The sequence below is a fragment of the Plecotus auritus genome (assembly GCF_963455305.1).
Source record: "Plecotus auritus genome assembly, chromosome: 2".
Taxonomy (NCBI): Eukaryota; Metazoa; Chordata; class Mammalia; order Chiroptera; family Vespertilionidae; genus Plecotus; species Plecotus auritus.
In genome coordinates this window covers 103,779,883-103,792,939 of record NC_137771.1, presented here as the reverse complement: position 1 = coordinate 103,792,939, position 13,057 = coordinate 103,779,883, and the positions used below count along the sequence as shown (strand labels likewise).

At 45.5% G+C, this 13,057-nt stretch overlaps 1 protein-coding gene across 4 annotated transcripts in view; it reads left to right on the top strand.

The window, feature by feature from the left end:
• The window catches only part of SH3RF3 (SH3 domain containing ring finger 3), a 371,306-nt gene that overhangs the window by 274,725 nt on the left and 83,524 nt on the right, over positions 1 to 13,057 (top strand). For all 4 annotated transcript variants that reach the window (XM_080653021.1, XM_080653020.1, XM_080653019.1 and 1 more), the window contains one exon: positions 5,842 to 6,176. In XM_080653021.1, coding sequence (XP_080509147.1) covers positions 5,842 to 6,176 — 335 coding nt within the window. The remainder of the gene's footprint in view (positions 1 to 5,841; positions 6,177 to 13,057) is intronic.

Below are 13,057 nucleotides of genomic sequence, written 5' to 3'. Positions count from 1 at the left end.
AGGATGTCCAACTGCCTGTTTAGGCCCGATCCCAGTGGTCTAAATGGGCGGTCGGACATCCCTCAAAGGTTCCCAGATTGGAGTTGGTGCAGGCTGGGCTGAGGGACACAGCGCCCCCCTCTCCCCCGCCTGTGCATGAATTTCGTGCACCGGGCCTCTAGTCATATAAATAATTTCATTAAATATATATGGTCTAAATAACCCCAAATAGAATGCATAAATTGTCAGTTATTATTTAAAAAAAAAAATGACAAGGCCCAACCAAATGCTGTGAACAGGAAATAGATTTTAACACTTTAAATATAAAAATACAAATAATGGAAAGTAAAAGGATAGAACAATAAATATATAGTCAATTGCCATTATTCATAGTAGTTATAGTCTATAAAGTTTCCATGAACACTGAGTGAATACTGAACTATTGCACCTAAGTGAAATATGTGTGTGTAGCTCACATAGATTTTAATCTTAGATATTCTATTTTCTTTATCTTACAAAAGAGAAAATGTGGTTTGGAAGTGTAAGTGACTTGCCTGAGGCCACCCCACTAATAGGTGACAGGGTCAAGATTCAACCCATCCAACCTCCCCCAGAGCTGGAGCTTCTTGTGCTGCACTGCCCTTGCCCCTCCTGTCTCTCTGTCCCTGGGCATCTCTGTATGAACTGAAATGAGAAGGAAGAGCATCAAATTGGCACACCTCTGCTGGAAACAGGTGCATGGGTGACTTGTATTATTTGCTGATCTGTGCATGTCTGAGAATGACTGCAAAAGCACCAGAGGTTGCAAATCAATTTTAGATAGTAGGTGAATTTGCAAATACAGAATCTGTGAATAATGAGGATTGACTACCATGCTGATACTAATCAAAAGAAATGTGGTTTGGTTATATTAATATCAGACCAAGTAGAATTCAGAACAGAGAATGTCATTACTAAGAAAAAGTCAATTTTACAGTGGTAAAAGAGTTGGTTCATGCCGAAACTGGTTTGGCTCAGTGGATGGAGCGTCGGCCTGCGGACTGAGGGGTCCCAGGTTCGATTCCGGTCAAGGGCACGTACTTTGGTTGCGGGCACATCCCCAGTGGGTGGTGTGCAGGAGGCAGCTGATTGATGTTTCTCTCTCATCGATGTTTCTGGATCTCTATCCCTCTCCCTTCCTCTCTGTAGAATATCAATAAAATATATTTAAAAAAAAAAAAGAGTTGGTTCATCAAAGGGACTAAATATTTATGCTTCAAATAACAGAGCCTCAAATAAAAACTAGTACTAGTAAGCAATTACTGATAGAGCTGTAAGGAGATATAAACAGATAAACCTGCAATTGCAGTCAGAGGTTGCAATGCTTCTTTCAATAATGGATACAAGCATATTATTTGGTAAGAACATAGAACATTAGAACAACACTATAACCAACTTGACTAAGTTGATATTTGTGGAATACTCCACCAAACAGCAAAATACATACTTTTTCGGGTGCACACATTACCAGATAGACCATATTCTGGGCCATAATATGTAAATCTCAAATTTAAAAAATTTAAAGTCACTCAAAGTATATTTTCTGACTATAATAAAGTTTAATTAGAAATTAATAACACAAAGATATCTCCAAATATTTGAAAACTAAATGGCATACTTCAAAATTATCCAGGGATCGAAAGGAAATCAAAGTAGTATTAGAGAGCATTTTGAAGTGAATGAAAATAAAAACATGACATATCAATTTGGAAATTTATATCACTAAACACCTATATTAGAAAAAGAAGAAAAAAGTCTTAAATCAATTACCTCAGTTTCACTTTAAGAAACTAGAATCAAAAGAACAAAGAAAAATATCTTTCTGCCAATAAACTCAACAAATTAGACAAATCCTTTAAATACACAAATTAATAAACTTAAAAGAAGTTAATAATCTGATAGGCCAATACTTACTACAGAAATTGAATTAGTTAAAAACCTTCCATAAAGAAAGCTCCAGGCCTAAGTGGCTTCATTGGTGAAATATACCTAAGGGCCAAGGAAGAAATTTTAACAATTCTTTGGAAACTCTTCCAGAAAATTGAAGAAAAAGAAAACATTTCCTAACTCTTTCTGTAAGGCTAGCATTACCCTCATACTAAAAACAGACAAAGACATTAAAATAAAACTATAGACCAATATTACTCATAAACATAAACAAATTCTAAACAATTTTAACAAATAAAATACAGCAATAAACAAAAAGGATAATAATACATCATGACCAAGTAGGGTTTATCCCAGGAATACAAGGTTTCATTAATGTTTAAATAATATAATTCACTGTATTAACAAACTAAAAAAGAAAAATAACATGGTCAGTTGAATAGGTGTGTGTGTGGGGGGGGGAATTTGACAAAATTTATTATCCATTCCTAATAAAAACTCTCATAAAATGAGAGTGAACTTCTTCAACTTGATAAAGGGCATCTATGAAAGCCCACAGCTAGCATTTAACTTGTTGTGAAAGACTGAGAGCAGGATCGCGACAAGGATGCCCACTCTGGATATTTCTACTCAATATTGTGTTATAAGTTCTAACCCAAGATGTTAGTAATGAGAAAGAAGTAAACGGCATACAGACTGGAAAGGAGGAAGCTAAACTATCTCAGTTTGCAGAGTACATTATCATATAGAGAGAACCCTAAGGAATACACACACACAAAGCTTTTTTTTTTTTTTTTTTAGCTAACAAATGAGTTCAGCAAGATGCAGGACACAAGATTAATACACAAAAATCAATTGTATTTTTACATACTAGTAGTGAATTGAAATTGACATTTAAAAAATAACGATACCAATTTTATAGCATCAAAAATATAATATCCTTAGGGACAAATGTGATCAAAGATGAGGAAGAACTATACACTGAAAACTAAAAAGTATTGCTAAGAGAAATTGAAGAATACCTAAATAAGTAGAGAGATATATGAATATTCATGAGTGAGAAGACTTAATATATTAAAGTGTTTTTTCTACCAAAATTGACCTATAGATTCAATCGAATCAAGACCCCACCCAACTTTTTAATAGAAATTGACAATCTAGATCTCAAATTCATATAAGCATGCAAAGGACCTAGAAGAGTAAAAGACAGCCTTGAAAAGAGCAACAAATTTGGAAGGCTAACACTGATTTCAAGACATATTATAAAACTACGTAATTAAGTCAGTGTGATATTGTTGTAAAAACAAACAACTAGATCAAGGGATTCTTTTTCTGAAAATAGATGGAGCCATAATTGGTCTTGTCCAGATAATATTTGATGGAATGATCGAGTAAGACACCATATTTCTGTGGAATGAGAAGTGACAGCATGACCCCTGGACAGTATGGAAGAATGAGTTTATGTAGAACTCCCCTACTTTCTCTGTTCTAAACACAGAGAGTTTGCTTGTTTGTTTTTAAAACTTTTTAAAAGTCAACTCTATGGTTGTAAACAAAGTGCTGGCCTACAGGCTCCAGGTGGAAAACAGGTGGTGTGGGCTGACTTTCAACACCTGCAAGAGCATCTGGGCAGGAGCTCCCGGCAAGTATCAGGGGACCAGACCCAGCCTCTCCTGGGGGCATGTGTAATACTGAGCACTGTGGAAGGCATGGAGAGCAGAGAGCTGAGTGTGGCTCTGGCCTGAGGACTAAATCTTCACCATCCCTGGATGACCAGAGTTCAAGCAATCCTGTTACTCCTGGTTCTGAGAAGAGGCCCCAGAGGTCCATGTAGAAGAGCGATAAGACTGCAGACCCAGAGAAGTAATCCAGGGCAGAAACAACAGCAATAAGACACCCCTGCTCAGATGAACTAACATCTCAGGGCTGGGACAGCTATTACATAAAGGATAGCCAGTAAACTTAAGAAATGGGAGGGAAATAAAAGAGAAATCTAAAAAAGTCACTGATGTCAGTATATTTAAGATCCTCTAAAAGAAAATAAAAGAAATAGCATCCACCCTCTAAAAAAGAAAGACAGGGTGGTGAAGAAAAAAAGAGAGATGCCAATAGCTATGAATCAGAATCTGTTCGATATGAAAAAGAACCAACTTGAAATTTTGGAAAGAGAAAATATATTTAATTACAAAACTCCATCGTGACATAAACTCTAGACTGAACTCAGTTGAAGATAGAAATTCGTGACACTGGAAAGCCATACAAAGGAATTTATCCGCTGATACCGTCTCTTATTTTGTAGTGTTTAGTAAGGAGATGTGCAGTCAGGTGGAAGCTAGCCAGAGGTGGAGGCGAGCTGTGCCAGCGCTCAGCAGAAGAACCGGAAGCCGCCGTACAGGATTTTCAGGACCCAAGTGCCATTGCCCTTCCCTGGCTGAGCTGTCATCTCCCGTTACAGGCTGCTGAGTTGGGCTGAAGCCCAGGCAGCAGGGGAGGGGCAGATAAATGACTGATTATCTCGGGGGGATTAAGTGACCCCAGTGGCTTCATTGATCTGCATCATTGCCTAACCTGGTCTTTCTTTGAAATGAGGAGTCACGTTGAGGAAGGATCCAAAGCCATCCCAAATTCTGAGCAGTTTTTTAAAACCATAAATAAGACTTCCTCTGTCTCACCTCCTAGAAAGAGAGGATGGGCTCCCAGCACACTGTCAGAGGAAGGGGTTGCTTGCGGCGCGGAGCCGGACAGGTGTCTGAGTGTGCGTTTTGTCCAAGGTGGGGGCTGAGAACATGGCTTCGTTGCATGTATATTTCCATGTTGCTGAGGCCATGCATGCCACAAAGTCTGGCACTGGAACACTGTGGCAGTGTGGCATCCCTCTTCTCTGGTTAACAAGGCCAACACACTGGAACTGAGCAGTGCAGCATTACAGGGACACTTGGTGTGAAGTGATGTCTGCTGCCACCCGCAAGTCTCTTTTTAGGCCAGACCCACCTGCCTAGAACTCTGTCCCTATGGTGTGGCCCATTCTCTCCCCTATTTGCTTCTGTAATTAGTAAGGAGACAGTTCTTCAAAATTACTAACACAAGCTGTAGTAGGATTTATTTTAACATGGCACTATGTTTGGAAGGAACTCTATTTTTCTTTAGAGTCCTAGCATCTTTTTAAAAAGTATTTTTTTTATTGATTTCAGAGAGGAAGGGAGAGGGAGAGAGAGATGGAAACATCAATGATGAGTGAGAATCATTGATTGGCTGCCTCCTGCATGCCCTCTCCTGGGGATCAAGCCCTGGGCATGTGCCCTGACCCATAATCAAACCATAACTTCCTGGTTCATAGGTCAACCACTGAGCCACGCCAGCTGGGCTAGAGTCCTAGCATCTTTAGGCAAGGGTAGGTTCCTGGCCACGAGGCTCCTGTTGTGTGAATCGGGAAACTGAGGCTGCAGTTTGCAGGCAGGGAATGGGGGTCGCATGCTCCCTGGACTTCGGGGGGTGAGGAGAGACATACAAGCTACTTTGTCCTGTGATGGGCACAGCTCAACCAGGCTAAGTACCAAGTGTCAGAAACAAAGCACTGAATACTGCAGTTGGGAACTGCTGACACGGGCCCCTCACAGGCAGGCTTCTTCAGAGCTCTCCTTCAGGCCTTACTTTATGGACACAGACTAACAAGGGTGAGTGCATTAGCCCATCGCAGCAGAGAAGGCTGGTCCAAGACTCAGTAGGAAACTGGGTGGCAAGGCAGGAGGTGGTATCCCCAGTCCTGAGGGCAGGTAGTCTGTGTGCATGCTTAGGGTGCTGGGCCTCAGGCTTTCCCTGTGTTGTGCCAGTTGTACAGAGACTGGGCAAATTGTCTCAGGAAAGAGTCCATTGCAATTGCATGGCAGGTTTCAAACTAAACTGTCTACCCACTGTCTCTCCCATCCTGTGCTCCAGCTGCCCACTCCTCTGCTCAGGCTCAGGACCAACCAACCACCATGGTGTCGGCCCTGTGCACCCAGAACTCCCCGTCCCGCCTGCCCACTGCCAGCCTCAGGCCCCACTCCACGGTGTCCCTGCAGCACCTCCACCAGCCCCCAGTGCAGACCATCAGTGGCGCCCAGTGCCCCTGGCCAGCCATCCCACTCACGTCAGCGGCATCGGCCGTCACACCTCCCAATGTCACTGCTGCCAACCTCAACGGGGAGGCTGGAGTGGGGACCGTCAGTGGCCTGTCTACATCCAGCCCCACCAACGTGAGATGCAAACCAGACGAGAAGAAAACTGAAAAGGTAAGCAGCCCATCCTGGGTGAGCTGGTTATTGTAACTCTTTGGCAGCCCTGGCCCGGCTGGTTATTGTAACTCTTTGGCACCAGACACCAAAGACATTTTGTACCATTAAGGCTTGAAGGTGGGCACCAGGCACATGGCAGACAGGGAAGCCAGGCCAGCAAGCAGCTGGTCGTCACAGAGGAATCTAGGCAGGCCGCAGGTCCAACTACCTGAGCCCAACTACCATTTTTATGCAAATCAGAAAAATGTGTCTTCTCCTCAAGATGTGTTCATCCATCTATTGGAAAATCATTGTGTATCCTCATTGTGTTAGAGCAACACTCTCCTTGCCATGCACCGGGATATTATAACAGAATATACAAACCCGCTTTTGTGTCGCGGGAGTGACAGCCACGCCTTCCCTGTGTCATCCCTGAGCAGGCACCACCGCTCAGACGCACCGTTCAGGCCCGCTTTCTGAGGAGAAATGGGAGCAGGATGCCAGCCTGAGTTGGTATGGGTGGCATTGCTAGCTCTTCTTTTAAATGTGAAGGAAGTAGGCTTATTTCACAAAATAAATCTGATTCCAATGAGCTGGCCTCAGTTGCCACCCATCCAGACACTGGATCAACGAGGATTACACTCCAGGTTTCTAAATCAATGCTGTCCAATAAAGCCATTTCAAGACACATATCTAACGTGAAATCTTCTAGTAGCCACCTTTTTAAAAAGTTGAAATAATTTTAAAATAAAATTAAAACATTAAATTCATTTTAATAGTATAATCTATTAAACCCCATATCCAAATATATTATCATTTTAACATGTAATCTATATTAGAAACTTGTTGGTGAGATGTTTTACCTTTCTTCAGCTAGTGAGACAGCCCCGGTGCTCAGGGGCCACCGCCCACCTAGCGGCTCCTTGGAGTGTGGGCCTAGGTCCGCAACAGGGACCCACTCTCTTTATCGGCCTTGTTGTATGAAAGGTTTATGCTCATTCTCTCATCTTGACACATTCTGTAAATGTTTTAAAACCTTTCCATGTAAAATCAGTGTTTTGAATGGAGTGTGCTAACTAGGGCTTGGATGAGACCCTTAACCCTCGATTGTGTATTCATAGGGAGACCAGCCTCTCTGCTCTTTAGGAACCATGCCTAAGCCAGGCTGACTGCTCAGTCCATCAGCCTAGGAGCCCCTGGAGGCACACCCACCACCCAGCTCCCTGTGGATGGTGGGAGTCCAGGAACCCCACAGAGATGCACACACCAGACTCTTCAGGGCCTCCCTGATGCTCAGGTCTGATCACAACCTCTCGTCCAGTCCAAAGGAAAGTAGTTCCTATGCAGCTGGTGTGGAGGAGGCCTCAGTCATAGCTGCTCCTGCTGAGCTCTCAGCTCTAAAAGCTCAAATCCCCGGATATTAATAGGCTGGCTGGGTGTGAAGTGAAGTGGTTGCTCTGTGCTTTGTGTCTATGTTTGAAAGTCACTTGGGTCTTGATCTGCTCCCTTCCACCTGCAGCCTTGTGAGGAGACGTGCTATGCCTTTTAGCTAGCAGAGGTGGGGGTGGTCCCACCCTCTCATGAGGACAACTTTCCTGGAAGACAAGATCCCCTCGGCCTCCGAAATGAAGAGAAAGAACAGGGGATAGACTTAGAAAGGGGAGAGCCATAATTGCTCTGTCAACATTTCTGGTTCTTTGCCCCAGTTCCCTCTCTCCAGTTAGTGAAACAGGGCTGGCTTCATTCAGTGTGGCTCATTGCTGGGCAGGATCAGGCTCATAGGAACCGACGTGGTGAGTGATATTATTCACCACCTTTGCCCTCTTAAGTGTGTTGCTAATGAAAACCAACATTGGGTCGGTTTTGACAGGCCCAACCGGTTAGACACTTAGCAAGTGTTTTGCTTTCACTCAAGGCTTACTCTCTGCTAACAGTTCCCCTATGTCAGGAAGGAGCAGTTGAGTCCAGGGTCCCTCTTAATGAAAGGCTCCTCAGATGAAAGTCCTGCTCCCACATGGAAAGCAGCTTAGCTCGAATGACTCCCCAGGTTGGGCCTGGCAGTGGAAATGCACAGGCCTACAGTAGCCCATACCCGGCCATGCTTGTGGCTGGGCACAGACTCCTCGAGGCACAGGAAGTAATTTATGCTTTGCTCCCAAGTAATGGAGTCTGGGAAGTGTGCCATCTTCCTCCATGGACAGATGGGTAATTCAGAGGAGAGCAGAAGTGGGCCCTGGACTGGGCCGACCTGCAGAACACAGTTCACCTGGATTCTGACACCTCAGCTTCTTTCAAATTCCATCCTCTTCTGATCATTCTCATGTGATAACAACCATACAGTACCTCAAGATGGTGGCTCCTTAGAGAAATTTAGGAGCAGTTGCCAAATTAAGATTGGACATGGATGGAAGCCCAAATCAGGACCCTTATTCAGGGAGGTGCTGCCTGGCAGGGCTGGAAAGGGCCCAGCCAGCTGCCACCTGCTCCTGCACCTCTAAGATCCACAGGCTGGGTTTACACCTCACATTTCCTGGAAGCAGCCTGTCTTAAGAATCACGTAAATGAGGAAGAGAATCTAAAGCATCCCACAAAGCTGTGGGCTGCCTGTCAGGGCCTGGCATTCTGTCAGCCCACCATGTGCTAATGGAACTAATAGCTTCAATTATAACTGAGCCCCAGAAATCTGGCATCCCCTTGATGAAGCAGACTGCTCCCCTGTGTGCCCCTACAAACCTGCTGCTGCTCTTCCGGTGGATGAAGTGGAGTCTATCCATCTGTTTTGTGTTTAAAATTCAGAAGTACTTGAACTCGGCATACCTGAGCGAATAATAAAGTGTTTAATCTTTCTTGTTCCATTCCAGACATTCTTCAGAAGGGTGCCAGATTTTACAAAAATGTTATCTGAATGCATTTTATTTAATCTGATTTGTGGTAGCACTGTGTTTGTTCTGCAGAAACGCCAGAGGCCTGTTGGAAATCCAAACACAAGGCCAAGTTATCCAAACCTGACAAAGTGATTGCATAGCCCAGACCCCTAGGAGGGAGCAGGCTTCTGATTTCTGCCCTTCTGCCATTTGACCTAATCTTCTATGAAACAATTTTAAAGGAATTAATGTTATGCTATAAATGCTACTGGGTTAGCAGAGTCCCTGCTTCAATGAAAAGATGATGGCATTGAGCTGAGGTGGCAAGAGAACAAGGTCACACATTTCTACAGCTTCCTGGGTGCTAAGTCCAAAAAAATTTCTGGAGAATTGAAACCCCAGCACTTTAATCCTCCCTCATTGAACAATATTAAACCCAGTCAACCATGCGTCAGCCCTGGGATAGTGGCCTGGGGAAGACAGCTTCTCTTCTGGAAGCAATGGGAGTGCCACCGAGGCCTGGTCTTCTCCCCATTCTGTGTCCGGGCTCCTCTGGAGAGTTGGAGGTGAGACCTGCCCTGGCTAGGGCCTCTCTTTGGTAGAGGAGCAGCTGCACAATGGGCTCACAGCCACTTGTCAGGTGTGGGCTGGCATCACATTCAGAACATGGAGTGCTCTGGGGGCTCTGGGTACAGGACAATTGCAGTGAGGTCTATGCCCCCGTGGTCCATTGTCATGGAGGTAAAATAGCAAGTACAAAGGCTGAAGACGGCCCAATAGGTTGTGTGATGTGACAGGACAGAGCAGAGGAGAGAGAAGTAGTCTTCCTAGAGTGGCCATCATTTCAGAGAGTAGGTGGTTCCAGATGGCCTAAGAGTGTGAGAGGCTCCTGGGGAGGTATGGAGGCGGCTGTGTGTGGGGAGGTGGGGGTGGCCAGTCCTGCTGCAGCTGCCAGGAGGCTTGTCCACCTGCCCCAGGTTCCCTCTTTCATTGCTAAGCTTGCCCCGGAGTGGGGCAGAGTGAGCCTGTCAGAGAAGCCCCTGAGCACCAGGCTCCCAGGTCTCTTTCCTGGGGTCTCCTCACCGTCTCTCATACTGCTCCATCTCATCAACAGGGCTCACTTTACTCCCGGGGTTACCAGTCCCTCACACCAGCACCGCCCCCACCCAGTGTCAGAATGTCCACTTAAATGCTGTCCCAGGGCCGCGCAGGTCAGGGACTGGGCTGTGGTGGAAGAACCCTTCCAGGCCTGCACAGAGGAAATCTGCCCCTGCTGGTCCTGTAGGCTGGGCCTGCTCACTCCCCAACCTGGTAGCATTGCCTGAATGATGGCAAGACTGAGAGAGACCCTCAGGGAGAAGGTGTCACTGACAGTGACAAAAGGGCCCATGCGGGGCTCTGAGCCAGCTGAGCAGGGTCTTTCAGAGGGAAATGAGCATCATGATCAGAGGCAGTGTCTTGTGCAAGCAATTTAAAAAAAAAATTTTATTGATTGATTTTTTAGAGAGAGAGTAACATTACTTTGTAGAGTAACATTACTTTGTTGTTCCACTTATGCATTCATTGGTTGTTTCTTGTATGTGCCCTGACTGGGGATTGAACCCACAACCTTGGCATATTGGGGCAACATTCCAACCAATTGAGCTAGCCGGCCAGGGTTTGGCCAAGTAATTTAAGTGTTATGTATGCCCTCGTGGCCTTGTCAAGTTCCACACTTCTGTCTCTGTGGCTCTTACTATTTGTTTCATTCCTTTTCTTTTCCTCAGCTCCCATGAAGCAGGCTAGCTGTCTCACTGATATATTCGAGCTTGCGTAGTTTGGATTCCCTGGGCTGTTGTCTGCCTCACATCCCAGTTATACCTTAAAATCAGGATGGGGCCTTCTAGTTTCTGAACTCCCCATCTGTGGGAAATGTGATCTGTTGATTTTTACAAGCCAGCCATTTAGTTTGATTGGTTATCTAGAACTCTTAATGCTTCCAGTAAGAATATATTGAAGTTCAGTGTTTGGCATCTCACAGAATTCTTCTCATCAATTCTTTGAATGCCTGATTTGCCTCTCAGTCGTACATGTTTCCAACATTTCTGTAACTGTTTTCATAGAAATATTTGGGATGTGCTTTCATGTTTCCATCTCACACTTCTTTATCAAAACTACAGCATGTGTGTATGTCTATGTGTTTGTATGTGTGTATTGTGTATGTGTGTGCATGTATGTATGTGTGTTTATGTGTGTGTGGGGTGGGTGTGTGTGTGTGTGTGTGTGTGTGTGTGTGTGAAGCTCATGGAAGATCTTTGTCCTCTAACATGCCATCACAACCTGTGAGAAGGGTGAGCTCAGTGATGAGCGGAAAATAACCCTCCTCCGTCCCTGCACTCATTCACCACCTGTAGAAGGGATGGCGGGCAATGTGGTAGTATAGGTCCCCATCCACCCATGTCATCTCTCTGAACTTGAATTTCCTCAACTGTAAGTAAGGTAACTTTGCCCTTAAACAGCTGTTATGGAGAGGACTGTTTTGGACTGAATGTTTGTGTCCCCCCAGGTTTGTAAGTTAAAGGTCTACCCCCAATGTGAGGTGGGGGCCTTTCAAGGGTGATTAGGATTTGATGAAGTCATGAGGGTAGGGCCTCCTGATGGGATTAGTGGCCTCTAAGAAGAGGAGGAGAGGTCTCTGTTCTTCTGCACATACAATGAGGAAAGGCCACATGAGGCCACATGAGGACACAGTGAAAAGGCAGCCATCTGCAGCAGAAGAGCCCTCACCCCTCACGAGGAACCTCACCATGCTTGCAATCTGATCTCAGACTTCCAGCTTTCAGATGGTGAGAAAATCAGTTTCTGGTGCCTAAGCTTCCCCGTCTACGCTATTTTGTTGTGGCAGCCCTAGCCAAGGACAAGTACATTAAAATAGAAGTGCATACAAACCACCAGGCACATGGTTGATGTTCTCCATGTCTATGTGCTTGGCTTTGTTTCCTCCTTTGTAAAAGAATGTGTGGGGTATTACTTCCTACCTGCCTGAGAAGGACACGAGAGAGTAGAGCCTTTGGAAAAGGGCAAGACCTGCAAACGAAAGTGGATAGATGAAGATATTAGGGAGAGGGTGGGCATGGGCTGCCATCATTGGCAAGCTTGGGAAAACTGAGCCCCCACCGAGGCTGTGCACTGCACTGCCTGAGCAGCCTGGGGCTGGCCCCAGGTTTCTGCCCTGTGGTGGGGATCAGGATAGTGTCAGGGTGATGGCCTGCAGGTCATGCTTAGAACTCCAGCTCCCAGCTCCTGCCTTGACCTCACTTTCCTCCTTCTCTGCCCTTTGAGCCCTTGGGCTCACCTGGCCCCTCACCTGGACACAAGAACAGGGACATGATCAGCTCTGACTCTCTCCAACTGGGGCTGGGCAGAGGGGGCTCCCCAGTCCTCCATCTCAGAGCTTCTGATGTCTTTTGAAGTTGCAAATTAAAGTCTTAGAGCTCATTGGAGATGTTGGGGCTAAAGATGTTTCTACACAGGAGAGAGAGCTGGAGAGCCGAGCCTGAGAATTACTGGGAAAAGGGGAGTCCAGGCATGTTTGCAAAGGGGGAGAAAGGAGCAGTTCTGGGAAGAAGATCTAACTGCTGTTCAGAAAGGCCACAGAAGAAGCCATCAACAGTGTCAAGAAGTTCAAGAGGAGGAAATAAGGATGCCAGTGCCCTAGAGGCATCTGGTTCAGGGAAAGGAGGGGTCCAAAGGAGGTCAGTGTCTCTTTTAAGCACAAATTCTGGTCATCACCATGTTGTCACTAGGTTAGTGTGCTGGGAGCTGGAGAGGGCGCCTCATGCTTTCTACTTGGCAGGCTGAGTTTGAGTGAAATGTGGAAAACATGTTTATTGTGCCTTGCTTCTTACAACATTCCCACCCTGAGGCCAGAGAGTCTGTGCTTCTTCAATCTTGGAGCTTCTGAGACGTCCCCAGTGACCTGTCAGGACGGACTGTCTCAGGGACTTGGAGAATATTATCAGCCTATTGTTGCACATGAGGCTCCCAGAGGCTCCC